The sequence below is a fragment of the Amblyomma americanum genome, chromosome 1 (genome assembly GCF_052857255.1).
Source record: "Amblyomma americanum isolate KBUSLIRL-KWMA chromosome 1, ASM5285725v1, whole genome shotgun sequence".
Lineage (NCBI taxonomy): Eukaryota > Metazoa > Arthropoda > Arachnida > Ixodida > Ixodidae > Amblyomma > Amblyomma americanum.
Window position 1 is genome coordinate 179255050 of NC_135497.1, and position 27782 is coordinate 179282831.

The 27782-nt window shown below is 47.8% G+C and overlaps 1 protein-coding gene across 2 annotated transcripts in view; it reads right to left on the bottom strand.

Moving 5' to 3' along the window:
- Positions 1–224: 224 nt before the first annotated feature.
- Positions 225–27782, bottom strand: part of LOC144114266 ((Lyso)-N-acylphosphatidylethanolamine lipase-like) — a 68935-nt gene continuing 41377 nt past the window's right edge. For both annotated transcript variants that reach the window (XM_077647884.1, XM_077647883.1), the window contains exons 3-8: positions 24557–24675; positions 16041–16215; positions 12125–12385; positions 8065–8179; positions 7173–7359; positions 225–2728 (exon numbers count right to left, since the gene is read on the bottom strand). In XM_077647884.1, the coding sequence (XP_077504010.1) occupies positions 2585–2728; positions 7173–7359; positions 8065–8179; positions 12125–12385; positions 16041–16215; positions 24557–24675 (1001 nt within the window). In that variant the 3' untranslated portion in view covers positions 225–2584. The remainder of the gene's footprint in view (positions 2729–7172; positions 7360–8064; positions 8180–12124; positions 12386–16040; positions 16216–24556; positions 24676–27782) is intronic.

The following is a 27782-nucleotide window of genomic DNA, read 5'->3' on the forward strand; positions in this document are numbered from 1 at the left end:
TTCATTTCAAATACTTTTAAACGTGCACTATTTTATTCGTTCAGCGAATCGAATAGGAGAATATTCGAATCGCTATTCGGAAATATCGAATATTCACACACCCTTATACGAACACAAACTTTCCATTTTAGTGCCTCTATTCGTTTAATGTATTCAGTAAAAACATTTAACAGCAAGCATTTGACTTCCATTGACGGACTTACACTGAAGGAAACCGCGAAGACTTTCGGGGTGCATTTTAATTTATTTCATGCGATTGCTCATGGTACAGTCTTGGTCACAAGTCTTAAGGCCACAGCGTTCGGCTGCAGCGAAATGAATGTTCGTAGAATGCTCCGTGTAGCGGATCATTCAAAACAAGCCAAGCAGGGAGCTTCTCTACCGCAAGGCGAAACCTTCTGCTATCATTTCAAGGTCATTCGGTCTTTATCAGTGCCGTAATGGTTCTGTTGTGCGGCTGAAGCGAAACGCCTTTGGCCTTAAGACTTTTGACCATCACACGTCGTACTGTCTAATAATCTTATGCAACTTAACATACGAGTAGTCGCACTGGCCCTGCCATATCTTGCATGAAGGAAAACATAACAAAAAATCATGCATTAACATGAAAAACACGAAAAAAGCAACAACTCTGCAATAAAAACAGCCAGCAACAAATACAAAATGACTGCAATGTGCATGCGCACGTTAAACAAAGAGCGGAAAGTGCGCATTTTACAGCGCACGCAGCCCATATCGCAGCCGCAAGCAGAAGAACCTTGGTTCTCCAAGCACTGAATAGATTAATGGGGTGAAACACCACCAAGGAACGAAGAGGGGGGTCCACCACGAAGAACGTCTCCGAGCTTTGCCGTATTTTTCAGCCACAAAAATTACTTTTTCTTGCATTTGGTGGAGAATGATTTCAATTCACAGTTAAAACCAGGCATGGTTCCTAAACGCAATAAATAAATTGAAAGTGTTGCGAGTTTGCACCTAAACCAGAGTTACACCCAGCTCCCAAGGGTTCTTATCATGAGTCTCAAGAGTCACCGATGTTGTCGTCTCTGCCTTCCGAGCCACGTCAATGACGGGCCACTCCAGAGTGAAGAGAGATTTCCCAGCGCTAATCTCATGGAATAGAATGGCAGAGAAAGGGCTATGTGTTTACTGGAAACGACCCCCTGTATGTAGTGTATCAATGTAAAAGTGCGAGTGAGCTTGCCTGAGTAGCCATGTTCTCTTTCCAGATAGCAAAGTTGCACCCATAGGTCAGGGATGCTACACGGCCGTGAAAACTTAGCTTTTGTTTTATCTGACAGTGCCAAAATAAAGGGCTGCTCGCATATCCGTGCTCCTATTTCTTAATCAAGGAAGCCTTGCAAGTCGCTCCGGCAGTGCGCAGCTGCCTTCAACTCCCACAAATCTTCAGCAGCAGAGCCCATGGTCCCCAAAGAAAACACGGCACTCCTGAGACATTAAATCTTGCTTTTGCAGAGCAATAAGCACTGGATGCTGACAGCATTTACAGAGGCCAGCTGTCAGGTACTTCTATAAACCTTTGCCTTACTCCTGTCTTGTCAAATAAGGACAAATGCTACTCTTCTCGGCCAGCAGTCTACAACCCGCACTGCCTTCATGTTCAGACTTTCCAGACCTTCACAGGATTGCGCTTGAAATAAAGCGGGTGTAAGCACGAAGCGAAATCACCGGTACACTTTTGCAAGCATGTGCCGAAGAGGAAACCGCACAAAGGCTGCACTTATTTTGCGATAACAGCCAAATTTCGATAAAGATTCCATGTCGCCCTTCATGTCACACTCTCTAGTTTCGCAGTTTTATGGAAACGGCAGCATCATTGGGGTTCATGGAGGACATCACCGCGTGGCGAAAAGGGGAAAAACGTCAACATGCACTTATGTCATGCATCAGTTAAAGGAAACTGGCAAGCTTCAGGCTAAATTACCTTGAAGTTTTCATAGCGCGTGCACACACGCCTAGGTTTCCGGCCATTCGTAAGCAATCACGAAGAGGCACATTTATTCACTTAAATAACAATGAGGGAAACCTCCTTCACGATACTTATTTCCGATGCCTATCGTTTTTACGCTGGCATACGCCGCTTCCTTACTTACATAATCACAGCATACGAATATGACTCATCGCTAATGGCTTCGTGGCAAGGAAAAGTGGTGCGGTAATGGTTTGCATTTGGACCTCAGAGGTAAAGTTCTACTGCGGCACAATTGGGTGCACACTTGTAACTTATGCAATGCATAAATGTATAACTGTCGATCAGGGCCGCTGCTAAATGATAAAAAAAGAAACGGTGGGCGAGGAAATTTGGCTTAAGAATAAACATGCTGAGGAAAATGTTCTATCGAACTAGATTTTTATAGCGCTCACAAACATCCCCCTTTGTTCAATATCATTTCGCATTTTTCGAGCGTGTCCACCCATCATTGCTGACGCACTGGCCCTTCTGTCTCGCCACTAACAAAATTTGGACCCTTCCTTTCATGCGAGTCATCACGTGGTTCCAGGCTGTTACAGTGTAGACAGTCAGTAATTCAGAAGGAAAGCATATTTGGCACTGAAAATAAAGCTATTCTTCAGCCGGACGATCGGCATCTGAGAGCCCCGGTCGCAGTTTCATGTCGCTGTTGGCAAGGTCGCACACCTTGTTGACCAGTTCGTTGAATTTATCAGGCTGGTCCATGTGCACGTTGTGGCCACAGTCATCGATCACCTGCATTGTGTTCAGAAAAATATATTTTCTGACAGAGCTGACTGCAGAAATTTCTGACGCAGCTGCGGTTTGAATGCAATACATATATTAGTGTGGGCAGAGAAAAAGAAAGAAAAATAATGATGATGAATATGGAACTTTCTGGCGCAAGGGTATCTACGGCCAAAGAGCGCCATGGCACAAGGTACTTTCGATTCCTCAAGGCGGGGACAAAGACCCGTTTTCCAAGCCTTTCACCCTAAATAAGTCCAGCACCAGGCAGGGGAAAGCTTGCACCGTTTGTGTCACCGGTGGGTACCCGGCGGCACTGGGAATCGAACCCCGCATCTCCCGCATGCGAGGCGGATGCTCAACCACTTGGCCACCGCTACGGTAGAAAGAAAAATAATGTTGCCCAGCCTGCATGAATGCAATACAGACTGAGCGTTATGAAACTGCCTCCTTCAAATCTACGCGAAATATCATCGCGACTCCCAACGTCATGATGTTCATATTGCCCAACGCCGCCGCACCAGTGCTCCCAAACATGCGGCGAAAACAGTGTGTCGAATTAAGTGTTAACGCCCGGCTCTCGGCATACCTCTTATTAAAAAAAGGAATGTTTCCACAGATGATCTGCTATCACATTTCGGCGAGTGAGTTGCGGTCATAAGCTCAGCCCACTGAGATCTCAGCTAGAAGCCATCGTTTATTTCCTAGTTCTTGCCATTTTTTCGTCCTATTTTTCTGTCGCCGCTGATGTCATTTTTACTCTGAAAAAAAAAAACCTTTTTCAGCAGGCACCTTTGAGCTTTCGCTTTCGGTAGAAGCAAACACCAGGTATCTTGTCATTTTATTCCCATCAGCTGTGTGGAAAGAGTCCTGAAATTGCGCCACGACTGCTTGAGAGTACAAACTGTTATGTTAATACTTCGCTGTGCAGGAAGGACAATTGCACTGAATATTGCTGCAACACTTTGGCAGGTTAGCGATGCATACCCGACAGCGCAGGTAGAAAGAGACGAAAGAAAGAATAGAACACACGTATCCGAGTTTCGTCTCCTTGTTTCTTTTCGTCTGGGTCTATACCTTTACGTTGTTACCGCCCGGCGAGTTGCGATGCTCATAAAGCGGTGAGTCCTGAACACTGGTAGTGTTTAGGGTAAGAGAACAGCCCAAAAGTGTCGCATATATTCAGAGAGGAGAATCTTATAGCCACTGATGTCGTTCCTCAAGAATTTTTTTGTAGGTGAAAGCAGGGGTCCAGGAAAATTTCGTCAAGCACAGTCAATACTGTACAACTGCATCAAGCTTACTGAAAAATTGCACACAAATAAGTCCGCCCTCGTTTATCGCCAGGCACGCAAGCTTGTGACACTCAAGCAAACAGCCAACAGGAAGTATTGATGGATGTAGCAAGCGCAGTGCTACATTCATGTGGTTGTCCATCGATAACAAGTATGTGACATAACCGTTACCGGACAACACGAAGAGCCAGTAAGCGGTGCCAATAGAATCTGCAAAATTTAAATCCCAGGTAATCACTGTTGTGTTGTGAACCTTTCTTGAATATTACAGCCGGAAATGACTTTTAAACTGGCCACTATGACCTTAACAGTATTTTATTCCTTTCTTGTTAAGTCATCCCCTGTTCACTAGGACAAGCTGTGGTGCAACAAGATTAAAGCTAAGATTTACCACGATCTGAAAAGAGTATCAGCCTTAAAATCGTTAGACATATAGATGCAAATTTAAAAGGCAAAGGCGGGCTAGTTGGTGGTTAACATGGGAGTGCATATTGCAACCGCGCAAAACGCCGAGAGACGAAGAGAAGAATGCACAAGACACGACGCGGAACTTCAACTGAGGTTTACTACAAGGAAAACCACATATATACAAGATTCCTAATCACACCTGATAAACAGCAGACAACATCGGTAGAATGCCAGTGTCACGTGATGGCGTCTGCTGTTTATCAGGTGTGATTATGAATCTTGTATATATGTGGTTTTCCTTGCAGTAAACCTCAGTTGAAGTTCCGCGTCGTGTCTTGTGCATTATTCTCTTCGTCCCTTGTCGTTTTGCGCAGTTGCAATATGCACTCCTATATAGTAGCAGCCGCTTCAGTGACCCCGCGGAACACGCTTCAATGATAAAACTCCTCTCACGCAGTATACTTAGCGAATATTAAAAGGTACTTTATGTATAGGGTGTTTCACTAAGATTTTAAACGGTTTTTCAAAATAGGCTTTTTGAGTTAGAAGAGCGCTTCTTCGGCATAGCATTGTCAGCAGTGTAGTAAATTGGAATACAGCTAAGACGTGCTAACTAGCAGGCTGGTTATAACTAATATTGAATAGTTAATTTTTAACTATTACTGTTAGGCTCCTTAATGATTGAGAGGCGTGTAGCCCATGTAATTAATATCCATATCATTTTTTAGAATTCCAAAACCGCAGTCATCCTCAGCGCTGTTGCTCAACAAATTTTGGATTTTTCAACGAGTTATGTCCACTGGAGAGCTTGCTTTGCCTGCAAGCTTCTCGAAAGCCCATGTATTTTGGCGTGATGTAGCCAACATTTGTTGGGCCACAGCACCAGGGGTAACCACGTTTCAGAACTTCCAAAAACTGTCATGGGCATTACTCACCATGCGTTACACGCCTCTCAGTAATTAATGAGCCTAATAGTATTAATTAAAAAGTTAACTATTAAATATTAGTTAACCAACCTGCTAGTTAGCACGTCTTAGCTGCTTTCTTATTTACTACACCACTCACAATGCTATGCCGAAAAGCGCTCTTCTAATTGAAAAAAACTATATTTAAGAACTGTGTAGTCTCAGGTGAAACACCCTGTATATGGCTAGGAAACGCGACTCGTGTGCTCGCTTGTAGACTCAAGAAAGCTTCATGGTTTCCCCCGGCTGAATGCGTGAGGGAAGTTCAAACGCCGAAGCGTGCTGGGTATCATTTTGGCCACACCTATACATGATGACACAGTATGTTTCAGCGCTGAAATCTTCAAATACGGGAATGACAGCCTCTGCGTGACATTAGGACATTAACTCCTTGATGGCGTGAGTCATTGTCATCATTACTGTCATCATTGTGAGCCACTGTCAGTCGCCACGTTAGAAACGAGAGATTAATACATGGTTCGCTGTCGCACACTTCATTACCAGCGTGACTGGCACCCTTGTGTTCAAAGACTTCGACAGTGGCATCTTGAGAAGTACTTCTTGCTGGCCCAGTTAATGCATGGTTTCAAAGTGGCAACAAATCCCCCCCCCCCCAAAAAAAAAAGACAGGCACAGGACAATCGGTCGAGAAGATTGGCGCAATCCCCCATCAGCCTCGTCTCCTTTGCGTTATTTTGTGTGAGCGCAATTTGTTGTCAATTTGAAATATCATTGTTGCATTGCACACAGGAATTTTTAACCCAACTAAAATATTCGCTTTCTAATCCAATCGATCCGTTCCTTGTTTTCATAGCTCGGCCCTACTCTTTATGCGTCGATTATTTTAGTTCTGAACACTTTCCCATGAACAGTTTAACATGTGAGGAATTTTTCTTAGACGTCTTTTATAGATTTTTCAGGATGCACTAAAATTTTCCAAGGAATTATATCCTGGGAAACAACCAAAGTATGCGTGTCTGCGGTTAATAATTTATTTTTGGTGAACATGGCGTCGCTCATAATGTAATTGGGTTCACAAGCTAAGTGACTAAAACTGCGACAGAGACGTTAAAACTGATCAAAAGTAAGAGCAGCACGCGATGGCGAGAAAAATAGCAGATTCAATTGCTTGTACCACCACAGCTTATGTTCGATTACATTGCCTTCAAATTGGTCTCAGACGGCCCAAAACTACTAACAACAGGGTCAAAAGGCATTTCATGCTCAATACCGCTACAGTGTCTTTGGGAGGTTTAACTTCCCAGCCCGAAATGCAACTTCACCCGTAACTTGTACAACTAAAGTGCTCAGACGTATCACTGCGAAGTTCTGCATACTGCAGTGATCACATATATTCATAACAATATTATAATAGCACTTCAATTTATGTCAAATACAACACACCCGGCACTGGAGCCTGGCAATAAAATCTGCCACTAAGGGCAGCTTGACAGGGCCCGATCATCCGAATGCTGGACACGCTCGCTCCAGATACGAGTGCTCTAAAGCCATTTTTCTACGTTAGTACAAATTAACCACGCATAAGAAGCTGGACCGCGTGGTTACAAATTATAGTTAACAAAAGAACGGTATGTTCACTGGCTTCTTGGGTGTCGATATTCTAGTTTTAAATGTGGTTACCCCTTTATGAAGTACAGGCCGGGAGGGAATTGCGAGCCACTCAAGAACATCACTCCCCCCTCCCCCTGCACTCCAACTTTTTTTTGCCATCTTTCGCTCACTTTTAGCAGCGTGGCTTGCGAATATAGCTTTTCGTCGGCGTACCTGCAGGTCGACGTAGCCGTTCGTCCTGTTCTTCTTGATGTACTCGGCTGGGCTTCGCGTGATGAAAGTGGTTTTCCCGTAGAAAAACGTAACAGGCACTGCAGGGTCCAATTCCAGGAAACGAAAGACCATGGGATTCTTCGTCCACCCAAAGAAGATGCTCATGTTCCGGAATGCCTCTTCACCTCTGCGTCCCACACGTGGTGCAGTTTTCGAATAAGGACCCAAGCAACGAAATACCACAGGCAATGCAACGAAGTGTCGAGACTCTAGCAATCCAGGCATGAGCATAATTTGGTCTACACAACTGGTCACTACCGTCTTAGCAATTCATAACTTATTTTTTTGTGCGTTTATGAACCATATCAACATTCTTTTGCGCATGGCCCACTGCTATGAATACCCTACCGTAGAGATAGTGCTCTCTCATGCAGTTACTTGCGCACTCTGTTTGGTTGCAGTTCCGCCTGTTTAAATCCTTCCTCTCCCACTGCAAACTTTCGCAATTTTGCCAAGTACATCGCTTATAATTCTAGAACCAATGTCCAGTTTGCAAAACAAAAAACTTGCATAAACGCCGAAACAGTACTCAAGGGCACAAAAAAACGAACGAAATTTCTGCAGATGGGGCTCTCAAGTCAGGATAGCTGTTATCGAAATTCGGTAGTACGCTCGTGAATTGCCGCATACATTGAAAAATTAATGCGAAAACGAGCTTTCTTCTTCCAGTGCGCGCATCTATAGTGTGTCCTATATGGTCTAATGTGCTGTAGACATCATAAAATATCGTGCCAGCTAGAAAGACAGGATCTGTTCTTCGCCGACCTAGATTATATCCTCGGTCACTAATCGCTTTTCACCAAAATTTATTTTTGCGTTTTTTTGTTCTTACGTTGGTCTCCGGACGTTGCAGTGATAGACGTAATTCGGAATAGCAGTCGGATCTGTGACAACACGCCCAAAGCGGCTGTGAGCGCCACTTAGCGCTGCCTGCATTATGAATGGCCCTGTGAAGAGAGAAACAAAAGATTCCAGAAACATCAGAGAAAAGCCGAACTAAATAAAGTCTGGGTTGATTTCATCTTTGAAGTTAGTCTAAATGCAAAATGATGATAGAAACATTGCTACAGGCAAACATTAAAATAGATGCAGTATTTCCAAGGTACTCAATGGTCCCCCTCAAACTATGAGAACGCTGTCGTGTCCTCCTCTTCCACGTTGCCAAAGGGGAAGTTCATTCACGAATACCTCATAAACTTATACACAGGCCACCTGCAACGCGCGCGCCGTTGCGGCACAGCGGCGAGAATCAGTAATCCAACCGGGCCGCATACCTAGAGTGTGCTTTTGAGTGTCTTCAGTCTGAATGTTAAATGTTAAAAAGAAGTTACACGCTGCACATAAAGTTATTAAAAAAAGCGTACGCTTAACCTTCTGGGAGTACTTTAGATATACCTTTGGCTAACAGAAAATGCGGCTTTGAAAGCAAGGTCCACACTGCGCATTCATGTCGACCAGTTTCTTCGGTACACACATTTTTGCGAAGGTTGGTATCACTCCTGTCTCAGTCAGTGCTTAATTTTTGTAGTACGTACCCACTTTGCCAAAAGTAACCGAGCAACAGGTTTTTGCTCCTGAACCGTATAACGGAGCCTTTATGATACCCACGAAGACCGCAAGGTGTCAGAACGTGAGGACAAGGGCTGACCTTAAATCAGATTCAGAGCCTAATGGCTGCCATAAGTGCTTCGAACGCGGCTAAGAAACAACCAAAAACCAATTATTATTATTAAACAAGCCACCGTTGCCCGGCTACTTTTGGCAAAGACGGTACGTTAACAGTCTAATCGTATTTGTGTTTCAAGTGCTGCCGAGAGTTGATGCAGTCCTTGAGGACAGAACAGTTCGCGCGTACCATTTTTACCGCCTTTGAATTCCTTTCCGGAGATCGCTAAAAAAAAGTTCGTTTCCCAAGTCTCGTTCTTTTGTATTGTTGTCTTCTTACCTCCATGTGTGCCTGCCTGCTCTCATCACCATATGAAGTTTCACGAAGTGCAAGGAATGTTAATAACTTTCTCGCTGAAAGCCACAACAGAATCGCATTCAAGTAGGCTAGATTGGAGAACCCTTCGCATTTGCAGTGATCGAAGATGTGCTTTGAAGCAGCCGCCGCCTCCAAGGACTGCCACCTGAGCACAGACCCCTCCTGGACCACACCCTACGCACAAAAAAAATAAAAGGTTACGTTGAGCATAAGCCGAACCGGGACGCCATTTCTACTGATTTCAGAGAAAACGCGGCCACGTCCGGCCATTTGCTGCAACACCGCGAACACACTAAGGACTATGTGAAGCGTTTGGAGAAAGTCTCGATACAACGACCGGAGCGACGAATACGGGCTGCGGCTCCTTTACCCGTCATTTAGAGACATGCCGAAGCAGTGCTTCGAAAACGAGACAACTTTGTGCTTTCCCCGGAATGCCTTCGAGGCAGAGACGTGCGACGCCTCTGCTCCAGTCCTTCGGAAAGCACGAGCCAAAGTCATCACTATCAAGTGGAGACAGCACTTCGAGAAGTCATCCGCAAGACTATTCGCGAAAACGAGAAAGTGCTTCCAACGGCCGAACCCCGGGTCACTTCCGTAAGCAACATCATTCAGGAGCAGTGGAGGAGATACATCAGCCGCCACTACAACCCTAGCGGCGCCCGTACAAGAAGTGATGAGATTCGCAGCCGCGCTGCGCTGCCAAAGGCGCCCCTCAGGTCCGCGTGCTTGCCAAACAAACATTTTGCTGCACAACCCTCAGCAGCCATGCAGTAGCTGCGCAAAGGTCTCCCAGACAAGTATGCTGAAACTAAGGAAGTAAACTTTGGAGGATAGGTCGTTTTGCGGGAATTGACAAAATATCCTTCGTCGACGACGGCACTATCAGTCACCGATTCGAAGATTTCATTTCCCAACGCAACGACGACGACGCTTAGTAAATCCACAGCGACGTGTCAGAAACAGCAACGACTCGATGACTCGACGCAGCTGCGACAGGCCAGAGCGACGCATAGCACATTCCAAAACTTACCATTAGCAAAGCACTCCGCCATCCACCACACACTTGCAAGTGATCGTCGACAGCCACACAACTAACAGAAATTCAAGATACAGCAGCCCAGCAATCCGTCATGAGTGAACATTCAGGACCTGGGCTCAAGAAAGGGAAGACCACAAGGATGATCCACCAGTGCGCAGAGCTTGATTCAAGCCCACATGTTTACACTGCCGAAGACCAACGGTAGAGGGAATGTACGACGATACGAGATTCTTTTATGAAAAAGAAACAGAGCGGCCTGCGATTTTTCGTCATTGATGATCGTCCTAAAACTAACCAAGGAAAATGTTTATCTCCGATGTTGGATCTACTCTGCGGCTCCAAGTACTTCTCGTCGATTGACCTCAGGAGAGGACTTTGGCAGCCTGAAGGCGATGAAAGAAATCAAATTGTTTTCACCATGCCTGATGGCTTTTCCAAGTTCTGGGTCACAGCGTTTAGACTATATATGCTCCACACTACGGGCACAGCGTATGCAGATTCTCAAGCAGCAAACTGTCTCATTTATCAAAAGCCATTGTCTTCTCCTAGAGCTAAGACGGTCATTTAATGAATCGTGCTACAGTATTCGAAACAATATTCTGGAAGTCTCTCTTGTCCCATTGTAACAACAAAAACTCACAGGACGATTGGCACCATGTAAAACGCGATTCAGCGACAGCTGTTTACGAGTCTTATTAGTAGAGTGCGTGTGACGACGTCACTACGCTGTCACTCGTGACGTCATGTGTTTAGCCTACGCAGCGTGGCGCCTTCCAGTGACGTCATGCGTGACGTGACTGCATTCCTACCAATGAGCGCGGCGCGGTGCTCCGCCAACGCCGCAGAACCAGGCAACACGCCCCTAAAAGCTGCTGCTGTAAAATAAGATACGAGCGGAGTATGAAGGGCAATGGCTAACACACATTTTGCGCAGTATGCCAGCAAGAAATTCATCTTTGATTTCTAAGAAGTTCTACCTATTACCAAGCGGCTTTCAAGCAGTTTTCGCACAATGCTGCCACAGAACATGGCAGATGTGATGTTCAGGTGGAAAGTTCTCCAATTCAAAAACTCCAAGGAACTTCGACACCGCTTACAGTGCCAACCAGATCTCGAGAAGTTTAATGGCACTGCCGAAACTAAGCACCATGCCGACGGAAGCTATGTCGGCTTCGGTGCATACGCGTTCAGAACAAGGGCGGGCTAAAGGAGGTGATCGCCTAGCTAGTCGTTCTTTGCCGAAGGCAGAGGCCAAACATTCGACAAAGCAGGGCTGACTTGTAATCAAATGAGCTTCATTTTCATTCCACATTTACCTCCGATAGAGGCCGTTCGCGGTAAACAAACCGACATCACCGTGGTTTGTATGGCTCGACGAACGTCCTTTGACGAGTAGAGCTTGTCACGAGCTCCGGTTAACCGGCCGCGACATAGTGAGCATAACGACAATGTCTGCTTCAAAAAAAGGAAGCTTCATTTAATATACGGAAAGAAAAGGCAATAATGCGGTGTGACTTCAGTAATGGACACACCCGAATCTTTTCTAGAAGACGGCCAATACAGGCTGGCTGGGACATGTTGGTGGAAAGGATGTACCGAACAGCGCTGAGACGGGCCAAAGGGAACGAGACAGTGCAGGTGCTCTTTGTCTCGTTCCCTTCGTCCTGTCTTATATCTTTTCCGTATCTTTCGTCGCCCACGACGCAAAATATGCATGTCGGTACTCATACCAGAGGCCTGACCATTATACTGCATAGTTTGCCATTATACAGTCTAGTTGGCGCGTATAGGATGGCACCAGCTGTGTTAGGGGCGAGACAAAGCAGGAGCGTGGTTGCCTGCAGGTGGATGGGCGGGTCCACTCACCCAGAAGCCCAGATGCTCGCAATCCGGACAGGACGTTGAAGTGGTTGCAGAAGACCTGCAGGGGTGCCAACCAGCTTCCCACCCGCTTGCCACGTGCCCGTCCCGGGTCGTAGACCGGAAATCCCCAGGGATCATTAAGCACCAGGTGGGCCACACGGTGCGGGTACCGCAGCGAGTACGAAGCGGATAGGAAGCCACCCATGCTGTGGCCCAGCAACACGAAGCGCTCCAACTGCATCTGGCTCCGCCACGCCTCGATGCCTGCGCAGGCCAAGCCATCAGAGCACTTTTCCCGGCCATGTTGAATGCATTGGCACTAGCTGACAGGAGTGGTTCTTTGGGTCTACTGGTACAGCACCAGGGACTAACACTCATACAGTGAATCAAACATAACTCTAAAGCACACTGACTCACACAGTGCTGTCTGGTTGGGAGCATCGCACGACCAGAGCGACAGAGATCTCATTCGATAGCTGATTGTCGCCACAGCACATTGATTAGGTCCCGGGCAGGAAGCGATTTCATATAGAGGCGCGATAGTGCCTTTCTTAAAGCGCATTTAAAATGTGTTCCATTACAATGCATGTTGCAGATGAAACTGTACAAGACACTGCCATGGAGACTATATATAGCGACCGTGTTCAGAGCTTCCATTTGTTTCTGAAACGCAGAAATAGAAAAAAACCCGCACAGTGCTGTACTGGTGTAATAAATATTCAGAAGGACATTTAGTCACTACACACTTTCACACAGCAATAAAAAATTCCTAGTTAAACGTCTAGAAAGCGGAAGAACTGGCCTCCCCACCATGACAACGCGTCCGCTCACAGATCACTCGTTTTCCGATAGCTTCTGACCTCTAAGTCCGTCACAGTGCTTCCGCGCCTGCCCTATTCGCCTGACCTTGACCGCTGTGACTTGTTATTGTCACTTAAAATGAATTTCAGGCTGAAATGGCTTAAGTTTATTAAATTTGAAAAGATCTAGTCGGAAGCGCAGGAGGTCCTTAACGCACTCACACTTGATGACTTCTACGGACGCGTGCAATAATAGGAAAAATGTAGGGATCGGTGGATCGTTGAGTAAAGGTACTGCGCAAAATAATACAAACATGGACGAGAAGGGCACAAGGAAGGGCGTAGACTCGCGACTGGGTTTATTCCGAACAACACATACTTATAACTTCCACACCACCATGTCAGTCACTGAGCGCAAGCCAGAAATCTGCATTCTGTCTGATAAAGTCTTATCGAGGTATCACTCACGCAATCATCTCTTTTGTTCCTAATGAAAAAAGCCTCAGCAAGTTCACGCGCCATCTGGTCACGGCTACGCCTCAAAATCCTCGTTTTCGGCAGCAAAAACAGGCATGGGTTATCACGCGTATCCGAAGGGCATGCGCTACAGTGTAAGGGCAGATTAGATCCTTTTCCGGTATTAATTGAAAGCTGGTGTTCCCTCAGCCGGTCGTTTACACATCGGCCCGTTTGACCAATGTAAGCTTTTCCACATGTCAGGGGGATCTGGTAAACAACCCCCTCCGAGCACTTGAACTCAGCGGCGTGACGCTTCTTGCAACCTCGCACGCTCGTTTCTCGGGCAGCAATCCGAGGGCAGAGTGAGGCCAATTTGCGCGGGGCAGAAAATACCACCGGCACGCCGTAGCGATTAGCTACGTTCTTCAAGTTGTGTGATACCCTTTGTATGTAGGGAACAACCGTCGGCCTGATTTTTTCTCGGACGGGATCTACCTGGGGTGCTCTCGCTTTCAATTATCGTAGTAGCATTTCCGCCACAGCGACGACAACTGTAAAAGGGAACCCAGCCCTCAGCAACCTACCAACCTGATTGTTGAGGCTGTCATGCACCAGGTGAACACACGACCTCTCCAAGGCTCCCTTCAGGCAGAATGTAGCAATGGCCCGTTTTACCGTCTTGGAATGTGCGGATTCGTATTGCAACAGGTCTCGGTGGATCGGTGGATGCATACTCAAGATCACTATTTCGAAAGAAACAGTGATAACTAGGAGTTAAGGTGACCATTTTTTCTTTTACAGTCGAGTTGCTCGAACTTTTGGGTAGCGCCTCGTATTAATATACGAGCAAGCCAAGCACTATCAGAGTTCGTGTTGATAAAGCCAATTGAACTCCGCTTTCCAAATCTACTACAATTCCAACTCTATTCTAACTCCCGTTCTATTTTCTTTTTTCCACAAATCCCCGAAATTTGACGACGCCGGCGGACGGCGGGTTTTTGCTCCAACGAGGCTTCTTTGCTATCTCATAATAGATCGCATGTTATTTCCGTCACGACAGCGTCAGCATTTTGTCCTTACAGCGTCCCATTCTCTTAGTAAAGCCAGTATCTAGGGACTAGATATCTAGAGCAACTATGGCTTGGAGTTTGATGTGCTTTTATTGCTACGTCTAGTGCGGCAATGCAGTGATAAAGATGTTCCATGCTGTAGTGCACGATAAGGCGAAAATTGAAGTTCTGTAGTGCGGCGGAAGAATGCCCGGCTTACTCAGGTAAAGGTGAAACAAAGCCGAACACAGGAAGAGGAGTATTGAAAAGCTTCATCCCAGGCCAGTACCAAAGCCCAGTGAAAAATAGCGCTTTCTCCGCTAAGGCTCGTTGGTCATTTGCCGAATCCGAGAGAAGCCAAGCATTCCAGAAGGAAGGGGGAGGGTAAAAAAAAATAAGGGGAGGTAACGAGAGCGTTACACGAGTATCGAATGTGTTCTGCAAAACGACGGTTTCGCCCAAGGCCTTTTCCCCAAGCATTTCACCCCTGAAAAGCCGAGCACCAAGCCGGAGGAAAGCCTGTGCCCATTGGAAAACCGGTGGGCACTCGGCGTCACTGGTGAACAAACTCAGGACCTCCCGCATGCGAAACCGGGGCGCGCAATCACCCTCTGTGCAACTTTTGCTGCGGCTCCCGCGGACAATTTGCACAGCTGAGTAAAGCACTTCTTTGCCACACGATGTACTGCCCCAGCTCGCCCCTTTACAGATGCATTTATATTCTGGGAACTAGAATGCCCCCTTGTGAACATGGATTCACGCTTCTAAATACGAAAAAAATTCGGCAGACACTAAATACTGCTTACGAGAGGGAATGCGATAGCATTACTGTCCCTGATATACTGAAATCCACCCCCTCCCCACACACACACACGCACGCACACGCACGCACGCACGCACGCACACGCACGCGCGCACGCGCGCGCGCACGCTTATGACACCACACGGAACGCTGTACAACGAACAGTTGCACTCCAATTTTTAATACGAAAATTGGTTTTTGAGGAAAGGAAATGACGCAGGAACTGTCTCACATCTCGGTGGACACTTCAACCGCGCCTTAAGGGAAGAGGTATTCTAGGAAGGTGCACAACTGAAGCTGCATATGTCGTCGGATCGAATCCCTGTCGCAACCTCCAACCTGACTAGCACACGTTAACTATATGCAACGAGAAGTCTTGTGGCACCACCCGGAAAGCTGTACGACAGACGATTGCGTCACAATTTTGCTAGGAAGGTTGTCGGGAAAACTGGCGCCACATTGAGGCCCACCAGTGGGGAGTATATATACAAGGACGACATGTATATCATTGTCTGAAGTGGTGGTGCTCGGCTTGCTGTGTACGTCATATGGCCGCTTGGTGACGTCACCCTATTTTTCTTGCCATCGCTGGAATTCTCTGTACCACCTGCGAGCACACACCACACAACACACATGCCGCCGGCTTTTCTCGTAATGGGACTAGCAATGCTGTCGCATTAAAATAAAGAACACTGACGGCGTTTTTCATCGCCTCGAGCGTTCCCGCAGCCGGTGCTTTGAACGACAATTAACAGGGCAACAACGAGGGCTAGCGCGTTGTTCATTATGCAGGAAAAGAACTCGCTTACTCTGAACCATCTGCTCCTCAATGTGAGTGGCGTCGTTCCCAAGCGACGGCCTGGAGCTGCGCCCGAAGCCCAGCAGGTCCACGGCGTGGACCACCCTGTTCTTGGACAACTCCTCGATGTTCAAAACCCACAGCGCGGAGCCGCAGCCCAGGCCATGGACCAGCACCAGCGGCATCTGCACAAGATGCCCACCACCGAGGTCAATGAATAAATAAACCAATCAATCAGGTTTTATTTCACATCAAAGGTGTGAGAGCACGGATACTAAAAGCATTGGTACAGGCTCGACATAGTGCCCTCGCTCCCTGCAGCAGCTTATAGGGAAGCTGAAATGGTTTGTTAAGCATTCGAGGTGATGTTTGAAGCTTCTAGATAAAGCATGCCAAGTAGTTTTGAGCTGGCACTTAAATCGCCGGTTAAGACCGTGGCAATGTTCTGGCTTTTTCTCACTGCTTTAGAGAAGTGCGGCGAAGCTCGTAAAGACATCTTTGTTGCCGAAATTTCCGATGTCTGTTGCCTTCACCCACATTCTGCCGTGCGCCATCCGATACCTCCAAATGACGCTTCGTGGGCTTTACCTTCACTGGTGTTGGTTTTCCTCCTTGAGGCAACCCTTTCTTCACTGGAAACGTAGCGCCACCGCACTTGACGTGATCTTTGCGGCCTCCGTTCATCTCTAGAAGTTTCACTCATTCGACCATTTTAAACTGGGCGAATTCTAAAACTTCCTTCAGTTGCCCTTTAATGTACAAACCTAAAATTACGCACGCTACAGCACGCTATATGTCTATCGACAAATTCGTAACGCTCCTCCCGCCATAAAACGCATAAAAGCAAAGCGTAATTAGGATGTCGAATGAGTCAGTATATCCGACTGTTCTGACCAAAACAGTCTTCTCGATAAGTGACATGACCGAGAGAGCTTCCACCCATTATCTATTCGTCCGCCCTCGCAGCGAAATACGCCAGTTACCAATTGGCCACCTTGTGAGCCGATTGTCAGCCAGTGCTTACTGTAGCCGCATAATACGCGTGTGGTATTCTTGTCTTGCTCAGAACTTTTGCAGCGAAGCTGTTAGGCGTCCATTCCTGGGTCCAGCGTCAGTGGTGATGCCGTAACCGTGAGAGTGAGGAGGAAAGCGAAAGGAGGAATGTAAGGAGAAAAGCGCATGGCTGGGAGCGATCCCTTCCTCCTGTCACTCTAGATAAACCTGTGAACTTCTAGCGGCCTCATCGTAAGCGCCGGTCAAGTGCCGAAGACGACGAAGTTGCAAGCACATGCAAGCAAACGATCACACCTAAGAATTGTAATTGATGACAATTTTTATAATAATGATACGGCCGCCTGATCGCACTTTCCAGAAGAGGAAAATATGCAGCGCAAAAAGCGCATGGACGACAGAAAGATAAACACAAGCGCTGACACCACCAACTGAAAATGTTTTTATTTGCACGTGCAATAAACACCGTCGAAGGAAGGAACGATAAAACACCAAGTAATTTAGCAGGATGCAAAACAAAAAAGAAACCAAGAACGGTCGGACAATAATCTTCCTTCATGAGGAAGTTCCTTCTTGAGGAAGTTCCTTCTGGAGGAGAGCGATCAATGGTCTGCTGACGCAGGTCTCTCCCCTTTTGTCGATGACGAATGCCTCGACGATTTCTCTTGCTCCTTTCTCTTTGTACCTACGCAGAACGCGCGTTTCGTGCAGCTTCGGTTTACAGCCGGACCCATGACCTTCCTCATGGATCTGGCAGAGGTGCTCGATCCTGGCGGAATTTCGAAAAGGAAAATTGAGGCGCGACCATTCAGAGGATGACAAAAAGAAGACTGTCCCAATTTCATACTAGCATTCCGTATTGCATCGGCTAAAGAAGACTGGAAACCGCGCTGGCATCCGAGTTGTGTTTTCAGCACCAAACAAGCTGGGCGGCCTTTGCCGAAAAGTGAACCAGAAAGAAAAGAAAAAGATGTCATGCATCAAAAAACACGAAACACGCTTTGTTGACTGCAAGAATGAAGCCATTTATGAGATTCCGCTAACCTGTGGCCGCACGTACGTCGGTCAGACAGACCGTTGCCTCAATGACCGGCTGCGTGAACACGCAAATTCAATAAGGACTGGAGCAGGTAGCAATTTGCCATTACGCTGCAAGATATTCAAAAGCTGTAAACCAAAGCTGCACGAAACGCAAGTTCTACGTAGGCACAAAGAGAAAGGAGCGAGATAAATCTTCGAGGCATTCGTCATCGACAAAAGGGGAGAGTCCTGCGTCAGCACACCATCGATCGCCCTCCTCGAGAAGGAACTGTCATTTCTGAAATCTTGAGTTCGCTTTCCCAGATTAGTGTCCGATCTTTCCAAGTTTCCTTTTTTGTTTTGCATCCTGCTAAATCACTTGGTGTTTTATCTTTCCTTCCTTCCACGGTATTTTTTGTTGCACATGCAAATAAAACCTTTTTCAGTTGGTAGTGTCAGCGCTTGTGTTTGTCTTTATTCTGTCGTCCTTACGTTTTTTGCTCTGCATGTTTTACTCTTATGTGATGAAGCAACAGGCCCAAACTATCACCCTTCATCAGTGCACTTTCCAGGGCTAACAGTGATCTTGTATGTCTAACGCAATCTGGATGCGATCAAGAAAGAAAACGGCACGCCAGTCAAGAAACCCCAACTACGGCGCCGGCCTCAGGACGCACTTTTCGCCATGCCATCAAGACATACACAGTGTCTGAAGTACCATACAGTCGAAAACAGATATATCGCACTCGAAGGAGATGGCAAAATATTTCGATACATCAGTAATTCGATATACAAAAAAATAGCAACCGATAATCTTGCCTGCAACATAGAAGCAATACATTGCACTAACACTAGTGACGCGTTACTTACAGCGGCGTACCGCCCACCGGCATGCTGGCAGGGAACACCGTTCGCTAGGCGTTGCAAGGCCTAACCTGCTTCGCATCGCAGCCGCAGTGGGCGGTGCTTTAGAACTAGCCACTGTCTATCAGAAGACCTCTGATCCTGCTGCCAGTGCACTTATATAGAAAAATCTCACTAAAGTTAACGTGGCCAGGTTGTTTCTGAAACGCTTTTGGCAGCGAAGCATCCCATGCGAGGGCCGCCGCCAGGCTTTGGATAGTTAGGCTGGCTTCACCGCATGACAGGGATATGGCGTGGAAAATGAGTACAAGAAACCGAAGGCTACCCTCAAGTACACCCCACATTCATCTCGTGACGCAGTTTCACAGAGCTAGGGTAGCTAGCAGGTGCGCAACCGATCCGTATGCGCGCGCGAAAACTGGTCGAAGAGTGCAGTCAGGAAAAGCGCCATTCGTGTGGCGCGGTGCGCCGTTCGATATATCGAACGTTCCGCGGAACGCGAGCTCGATATACGCGATCAATACTGCTGTACTGCTGTACGGGATTTTCACGGGGCTGCTCTGACAGTTTGCCAAATAATAAGTTGATATATCCGGGTGCGATATATCTGGGCTCGACTGTAATATCCATTACGTGTCCCGCTAGTTTTATGTACTTTTTTCTCTTTATGCCACAATTTCCCAAACTCGAAAAGGCGTGGATTTTTGATGCATGCATATGCACGCAAAAGCTATGACTGCAGCTCCTGCATGACTCGTAGCAAGACAGACGGGAGAAACCACACCTAATTTCACCGCACTATATACCAGTAGACCCCACTAAATGACGCAGCGCGCGGCGGTGGTGACTTGGCTAGTGTGACACCCAATTTAGGGTTGTGTCACCACGCTTTCCGCGATAGGGTGGGTCCACGCAGGGTAAGAAGAAAATAGACGTGTGCAATGCTTGGTAAAGAGCAATTTAATAAATAGAACTGGGACCTTTGCCGCTGTGCTCAACCAGTGAGAGGAGCAACCACTTTATTTCGGACGAAAACTAAGTACCTGTTATTTTTTTTGCTATCGCTTGCCTCTTTCTTTACGCATACCTGCCCTCTCCCTGTATTTTTTTTTTCTGCTAGCCGCAGCTCAGGTGCTGCAAACTTCGATAGGAGATGCCACGGCCAGGCTGTAATCCGAAGTCTCGTTTACGGCACTGTCGCTCGACCATGTAACGTTAAGCGTTCACTTCGGTTTGACTGTAGTGGCGGCGGCTGCAGGGAGAAGTGGCAGGTGCCCGGGCGGAAGGCGATATGGTTGGCAGGGGGTGGCCTGGCTTCGTCACTGATGCCTTGATTGTCCGGGACGAAATGGGGGAGCGCTCTGGTTGGACCAATCGGACTATCTTTTTACGGCGTGAGCCGCCCACATCGAGCCGTCGCGTGGATGAAGCCCGTCCAAGGTCACCGACCGAAGTGGCCAGGAGAGAAAGATGAAAGAACGATAAGAGGTGCGGTGATAGGAGACAGAAATATGGAGAAATAAAAAAGAACAATCTTCTGCTTCAGGACAGCAATCGGAGCCGCAATAGCAGCCTCGAATCGGAGCCACGTAGCCGGTCTAATCGGTTACATAATTTTTAAGTTTTCCAAAGCATGTTATGGCCAGATTTCCAATCCAGCGCAGTGGACACGAGCCTTTCTTCTGCTGTCGCTAGCGACAGGGGCAAAAATAGTCGCGCGATGCCCCGTTCTGAGCACACGCCGTTGTTATGGAAACATCCCGATAAAGCCTATTAAACGTGCATAGTGCACTGCTCCGAATTACATTTTATTTTTATCTCGCTTCAAAACTGTGGAATATATATGGGGAATTAACTGTCACTGTCATAAAATATTTTGCCGTCTCCGCTTGGCGGTATCCGAGGAAGACGGTGCGGCGCGCTGCGCTGTGGCGCGCCCCCATGCGAACAGAATAGCGTGCTGTCCGCGACTAAGGCGTTCTACGCGCCCCATCGTGACAGTGCTGACCAAGAACAATTCGCATGCGTCTCCAAACAGCGATTGACCGGCACCAGAAGCAGACGTCGCCCGAGCCTGCGGCAGTTCCTTCTGTTCCTCAGGCACCCCTGCTCAGCTCGGTTCTCCGCTGCAAGATGGCGACCAAGGAACAGCTCCTGCTGGTGTTACCTTAAGCCGGCCTCGGATGGTGTTTACCCCGGCGAAGACAAAGTTCGTGGCCCACTCTTTCGCTGCGTGGCTATCGGGATATTTCCACATTTTTCCAAGACTCCAGACCAACGCCATCGCAGAGATGTGCCATGCCATCCATGATCTGCCGCGGCAATTCAATGACCCTGCCCTGAAGACAAAAGACCCAAAAGAAGCCATCCTCTTCGCAATGGAGCCCGTTTTCTTACGGCTTGCGGAATTCTGCCCTGAGGACAATGGACTCAGCCAGCCGAGGGACCCGACCTTTTTGCATGCTGACAGTCCAATGCTTTCTGGCGACGAGGATTCAGCATCAGACCATCGACTCGGTGCTGCAGAGGGAGCCGGCTTCGAGGCCTCGCCTCCTGGAGTCCTCTGGCCGCCAGTTGGTATAGGCTTCCCCTAAAGACTGCAGCTTCGAGGCGGCGGGAAGGAGGGGGACCTCTTCAGTGCATTGGCCGATGTCTCCCGTTGGGTGTCTGCTGCTCAACCCCCGAAGCAGGACCCTATACTGCTCGCGACCGCCTGATACACATGGCCTCTGAACACGCCCAAGGCGCTTTCCCAAGTACCCCACGCCTGCGGGCTGTTCTTGTCGCATGGCCATGGACGGCAGACCGTGTTAGAGCCCTCGCTCGCGTTCGAGTGCGAACCCTATCCATGAACTGCAGAAAACGTGGGAAATGAAATCGCAGACTGCAGGTTCCACTGCTAGGAGCCACGAGCGTATCATTTCAGAGTGTCGTGTATAATTTTCTCGTTTGCCGATTACCGGATAGCGGCTCCCACACTTGGTTAAATGAGCGCAATAAAAATTTGGGATGAGAATTCGCGTGTACACTGTAATACGAGATACTAGTCCCATCTTCATTGCCTTCACTGGCAAATGAAGGTTGGTTTTGGTGGCTTAGCAACCTTCAAAGGGCGACAACACTCGAAAAAATGAACCTTTTTTCCCGAATAGCGTTAAGAGCCCCTGTCGCAGAAAAACCGGCGTCGACGTCGTTGGCCGTGAGCTAAAAACCTACCAAAAATCCCCAGAGAAGCAATCTAGGTGGCTGGTGCGCCACGTGACCTTGTGGCGTCAACACGATCTGCCCACGGGATAGTGAGCAAACTGCCCCCCGTGGTTGGCAGCAGTTTAATGATTGGTTGCTCGGGAAGAGCAACCTGGGCCGCACAATGGCCACCACTGGGAGCGCCTGCCATCGCAGGGCTGTGGCGCATCGCTTAACCGCTGCACCACTGCGCCAGGAGGAGTATACGAGGACTCCCAGGGATCTATGAATGTAAAGCAGAGAATGACCAGTTCCGAATATATGGGCACTAACCCTTTAACGCTACTGCGTCATACCCTTAAGGCGGAGCTTAAGTGCCCCCTCCAGTTTCGCTACAGAAGCGGTGTCACGAAGAGTCGCGCACGCTTCCGTTCCGCACATGTGTGCTAGCGTGGGAGCTTTTGCGGCACCGGCAACTAATCCCACAATGTTACTTTTGTTCTCTCTACTGAAACAAGTTTTCACTTCTCTTTATTTATAATTACTGGTATTTAAAAGACTGACAAATAGTTACGGAACGATCGGACATCGGCAATTCTGCGAAAGCAGTTGGATTTACCCTCGATGGTCCCTTTGATACATTTACTCGAATGAATTCTTTTACTCTAAGCTGATGCTTCACACACACGACAAAACTTTTCTGGCCGGCGACGGGAACGGAGGTGGGTCGAGGGTGGTGGCGGGTGGGTGGCAAGCCCATTAGCTAGAGGATGGGGTGGGAAGGTGGCTGTAGATTGGTGCTTCAGAAGTCAGCTGGCTTTTACACTGCATCTTTGAATTCGATTTCACCGTCGCTTTTTCGTTGCGCTGCGTGGGCCTCTAGTGGGTGGATGCCTTGTGGAGGGTTGAGGTATTTTGGTTGGTGGTGGGTGCAACTTCTAGAGGGTACAGTTGGGTGGGTGGTTGGTGGATGGCACCTCTGAAGGGTGAAGGGGGTCGGTGGTGGGGTGTGACAGTTGAGCAAGGGTGGCTAGGGGTGGCGGAGGGGAGATGGCGGGTGGATATTGTTCCTGGAGGGTTGAGGCCCTTCTTTTGGGCTGGAGGCTTCAGTTCAACATACATCAGATTTGCCAGCGGGTAGGGTGCGGGGGCTAAAGCTCTCTTTCTAGTAGGGAGGTCTGGTTGGGCGGGGGTGGGATGGGGTGGGGTGGTGGATCGAAGGTGGTGGTTGAATGCCGGTGTGATTTGCTTGCTTTTCAAAAGAAAGCTATTTTTATTACAGCGAGTCTCTTCCTAAGCCAGCGCTGCAACAATTTTTAGGTATTACTACCGCCACTTCTAACAAACGATGGCAAACAGGCGTCTATCGTCTTTTTGAGCCCTCTCATCACGTCCGACATAAAAAGGCAACAGGCCACCAAGTATGGTCCGTTGTGCAAAATGTGGCGTCGAAACCGTTAGAACTAACAAGTCTCATGAGATACTAGCTGGGGGGGGGGGGGGGGGGTAGCTGCTGCCGTAATTCCTGGTACACAGTCTGCATTCGGTGCATAGACAGGACTCAATTTAGAGTAGAAAAAATTACGCTGGTTGTCCGCACCCATAGCCTGCAAGAGTCAGGTATGCAACCAGCACCTAGTAATGTATGTGCACGGATATCACAAGTATCACGAAGCCTCCTAATACGATGAGCGTTGGGAATTTCATGCCATATCCGGAGATACTGACACCTATATATAGTCCGCAATGCGCGAAATTTCAACTTTCAAACATGTATAACCCGTGAACTGTATACCGGAAATTTCGGTAAATCATAAGAAAGGCAATCATAGCAGTAATTATCGAAATTACGTGTTTCTTACTTTGCATCATAGTAATTTGTGTTGAAAAGAAGACAAGCCAAATATTTGGTAAACTCTCAGCGAACCGAATGAATCATTTCTGTGCGAAAAAGATTGCAACTAAAATGCGCAAAAGAATTGAAAAGTCCATATTATTTTTAGCGTGATAAAGCAACAATGAAGGCCATGAAGGACGCCGCAGTGGAAAGCTCTGAGCTGATTTCGGCCGCCTGTAGACCTTTAAGGCGCACCGAAATTTCGGTACACAGGCGTCTATGCATTTTGGCTCCATCAAAATGCGAGTGCCGTGGCTAACATTGAACCCGTAAAACTCGTGCCTAATGCAGCCATTAACCCAAAACGGCAGGTCGAAAATGCGGAGGCTCTTCCACAATACTACAAGATTAAAAATAACAGTACAAATTTGGCCATTGCAGTACGCATGTCGGCAACATCATTGTAAGCAGATTAAGAGCGTGGAAACAACAGCCAGGAGTATGAGTCCATAATACTGTAACTAGAGTAAAAACTACTATTTTTATTATGATACGGCGAATAGCCTTACGTGGCTTGTGCCTCTGTACACTATATAAGCTTAACTTACCTGCGTAATTGAGTCTTCTGACTCAGGCTTCATGGTGATGGTCCACATGCGGCAAGGAGAGGTGGCGTCTCCAAAACAGCCTACTTCAACATAGTGGCCCGTATATTTTCTCTTCAGATCTGAAATAACAATAGGCACCGCTTAGACGTACAGAAAGATATCCCGGAAGCAACGCCTCACGGCCACACCCGAGGTAATCCACCCGCGTTCACACGGTGTACGAAATCCTGACGATCTACACGAGACGGAGAGGCGTTCAAAAGGGTTCGAACGCGACATTCGTGGCTACCCTGGAAACGTGGTGATGCCGGTCACCTTCCATAAAGATGGTGCCGCTCTTGTGCTGACCCTTATCCCGAGTGTATGCCGCGACGCCACTCGAGCGTGAGCGACCCAAGGCAATGGGCCCCCATGAATTTCCTTTGAAGAGCCATGGCTGAAGTAGTCGCCTTCCAAAAAGAATGGCTCGCCTGTTTTACGTCGATTTATGGCTTATTTAGTATGTACCGCACCATGATAAAGCTGTAACTGCCGCTGTCGTTCGAGCACTCTGAAAATGACACCCCGAGGAGCAGGAAATCGTGCTAAGCTGGTTACGGGGCGAAAAACGGAAAATGCACGAAAGAACGAAAGCACAGACGAAGTTACGCGATTCCCTGCGCCATGAACAACCAACTAGCCCCAGTTCTTACCTTATTAGCCACCCCGAGGCTAAACGGCATACGGTGCAAGAAACAGATGCGCGCGCACCGCAAGAACTCCCGTCGAAAGACTTTAGCATCTGCGAGGTTCGAGATAGAACATGTTGCATGGACACTAGCGCGCGAGCGGCGCCAACTTGTTTACTTTTCGTGTTTTGTAAATTGTGTTCATATTATACCTCTGGTCCTTTCTCGATGTCGCTCCCCACTGTACTTCTCGCTATTGTCACGTGGTGGCGACGGTAGTCCGGCAGTCAAAAAGACAGCGAAAATTGCTTTCGAAAGAAACTGTTGTGGGAGAACCTGCGCCCACGAAGAACTTAATGACTCGGCGGCAGCGATAGCAGCAAGCCTGCTCAGCGGTCGTCGAACGTAATGCTTCCCGCTCTCGGCCGCTCTCAATTTAAAGCTGGCGAGCAACCAAGGCGCCAAGCAACTACAACAATCTGGAACAATGTAGAAGCAGTTGCGCGTGGCTGCGATTTTTCTTGACAAGTCTGGTCGCATCTCTCGTATCAGGCAAACAAAATGACAAAGCCGCGGGCCGGCAGCTTTGGGCGTGAACAAACAGAACATAAATTGTTGCCATTATCCTCTCCCTAACCGCCATAATTTCCGCTGGCCGCAGCTTCGATGCTTAATAGATGGCAGGTGCCGCGGCCGGCAACATCTTTTCTTTAGTTTTTTTGTATTTTTTTTAATAAACTACTACTCAACGAAGCGATCACTTCGAGTCGTTTCTGGATGTTTAGTGGCCTTTCCATGCCGGTAGAGACGCCTCTGCGTGTGTGCATTCGTTATTACTTTCAACTGACTGAATAGCTAAGCTATATTCGCTACTGCGACTTATGCGAATCACTTTGAGGTACCGACACAAACTGCGTCAAACGACCACACAGTGCACACGGTTCTTCAAAATGTCACGGCGTTGCGCTCCTTTTTGGCATTGCTATGCTGCCACTGCGCTGTTCCGTCCCTGTAATGTTTCTGTCGTCGAGCTGTTCAGTAGCGGCGTTGTTATGCTACTGCATCGTTTTCCAGTACGCTGTTTTGACGTGCTGTTTGTTTGTGCGCTACTTTGTCACTGCACTTTTCTTCTGCTGCGTTGTTTTTGTTCCTTGGTCGTTTTATTTGTGTGGGCGCTATTCTGAAGCGTTCCAGTTCGTCCTTTGCTGTTTCGTCATGTCCTCATTCAGATGGTTATAATAAAAATCACTTCCTGAAGGTGTGAAGCCAAAGTAATGTTGTTGGCGGGCCTTTAATGAAAGACCGCTATTAATACCGTGATAACCGTAACAAGGGTTTTTGTTTTTCTCCTCTCGAAGTGAAGCGACGTCAAGCTGAGCTTAACCCTGCAGTTAGCTGTAGTTAATAAGCTTTTCAGCAGCTATAGAAGCAGAGAAAATATCACTTGCACAGTATTGTTGAAAAAGCAATCACTTAGTCTTCGCAAAATCTTTCACACAAAAATACTTATTCCTTTTTTTTTTCTAAGCACTGCAAAAGAGCCCATACTTTCTCAGTCATTTTTCATTTAAAAAATGCGCCTCAGTGGTCATAGTGCTGCCCACGCCTCCTTCAAGGAATGATAGTCTGCCTGGTCTCCCTCTGCCTACCACACTGAAGCGAATCTATCATATTTCTCTTTCGTCGGTGTCAACTGCAGTGCCATACACTTGAGAAAGGCCGTCTGGCGGGAAACAAAGCAGGAGAGACGGTATTCCTGCCTGTCTGGCTTTTGGGGTGGCCTCTACCCTGGACTACCTGAACCCGTGACCGCTAATCAACAATATTAACAGAGCTGAGCCAATGCTATAAAGCAAAGCTCTTCAGAATAACCCCGCATGTCTACCTTCTTTCTGCACCAAGGAGTGATGCTGTGCTCTGGCAGCGTCATGGCGCACTGCATGGTGCACTGCTTCGATCATGGTGCACTGCTGCATGGTACACACGATCGCGCGTGGAACTCGGCTGCGGCACTTGTAAAGTGGCTTCGCAGTATACACGGTGTTAAACCACCAGAGTTACGTTCGCTCGTGGCCCTCGTGCGAGAATAAAGCTGCAGCGTCACTCCCACTGAGCCACGGTGATGGGCGCTGAGCTAACCCTAACTGAATAGCCTCTCTTACACAAAACCTTGATCCAGCTTCACAAAGATCTTACGTACAGGTGCACCGAAAGTAAAACAGAGCTGCATGCCAGCGCGCTCTGTCAGTAGATGCGCAGCAAAGAGCGAGGGGTCGTCGGCCGACCCATCTCGGATATATATGCTCACCTTATCGCCGGCCCCAGCGAAGCCACGCTGCTACCATCACTGCTCGCCAGGAGCGCTTGCAATGCTTCGAGCAAGGGTTTATTGTTTGCCCGCATCGTGCCGGAAAGCTGGCTTTCGGCGGCGTGCCCTTTCTACTTCGTCAGCAGTGGCTCAATTTTAAGTCTGCGTGACCGCCGTGGTTCGCGCTTCACTTGGCGGCGAGTTTGTTGCGCTATGGAGTATAAGAGATAATACTAATAAATACAAAGCT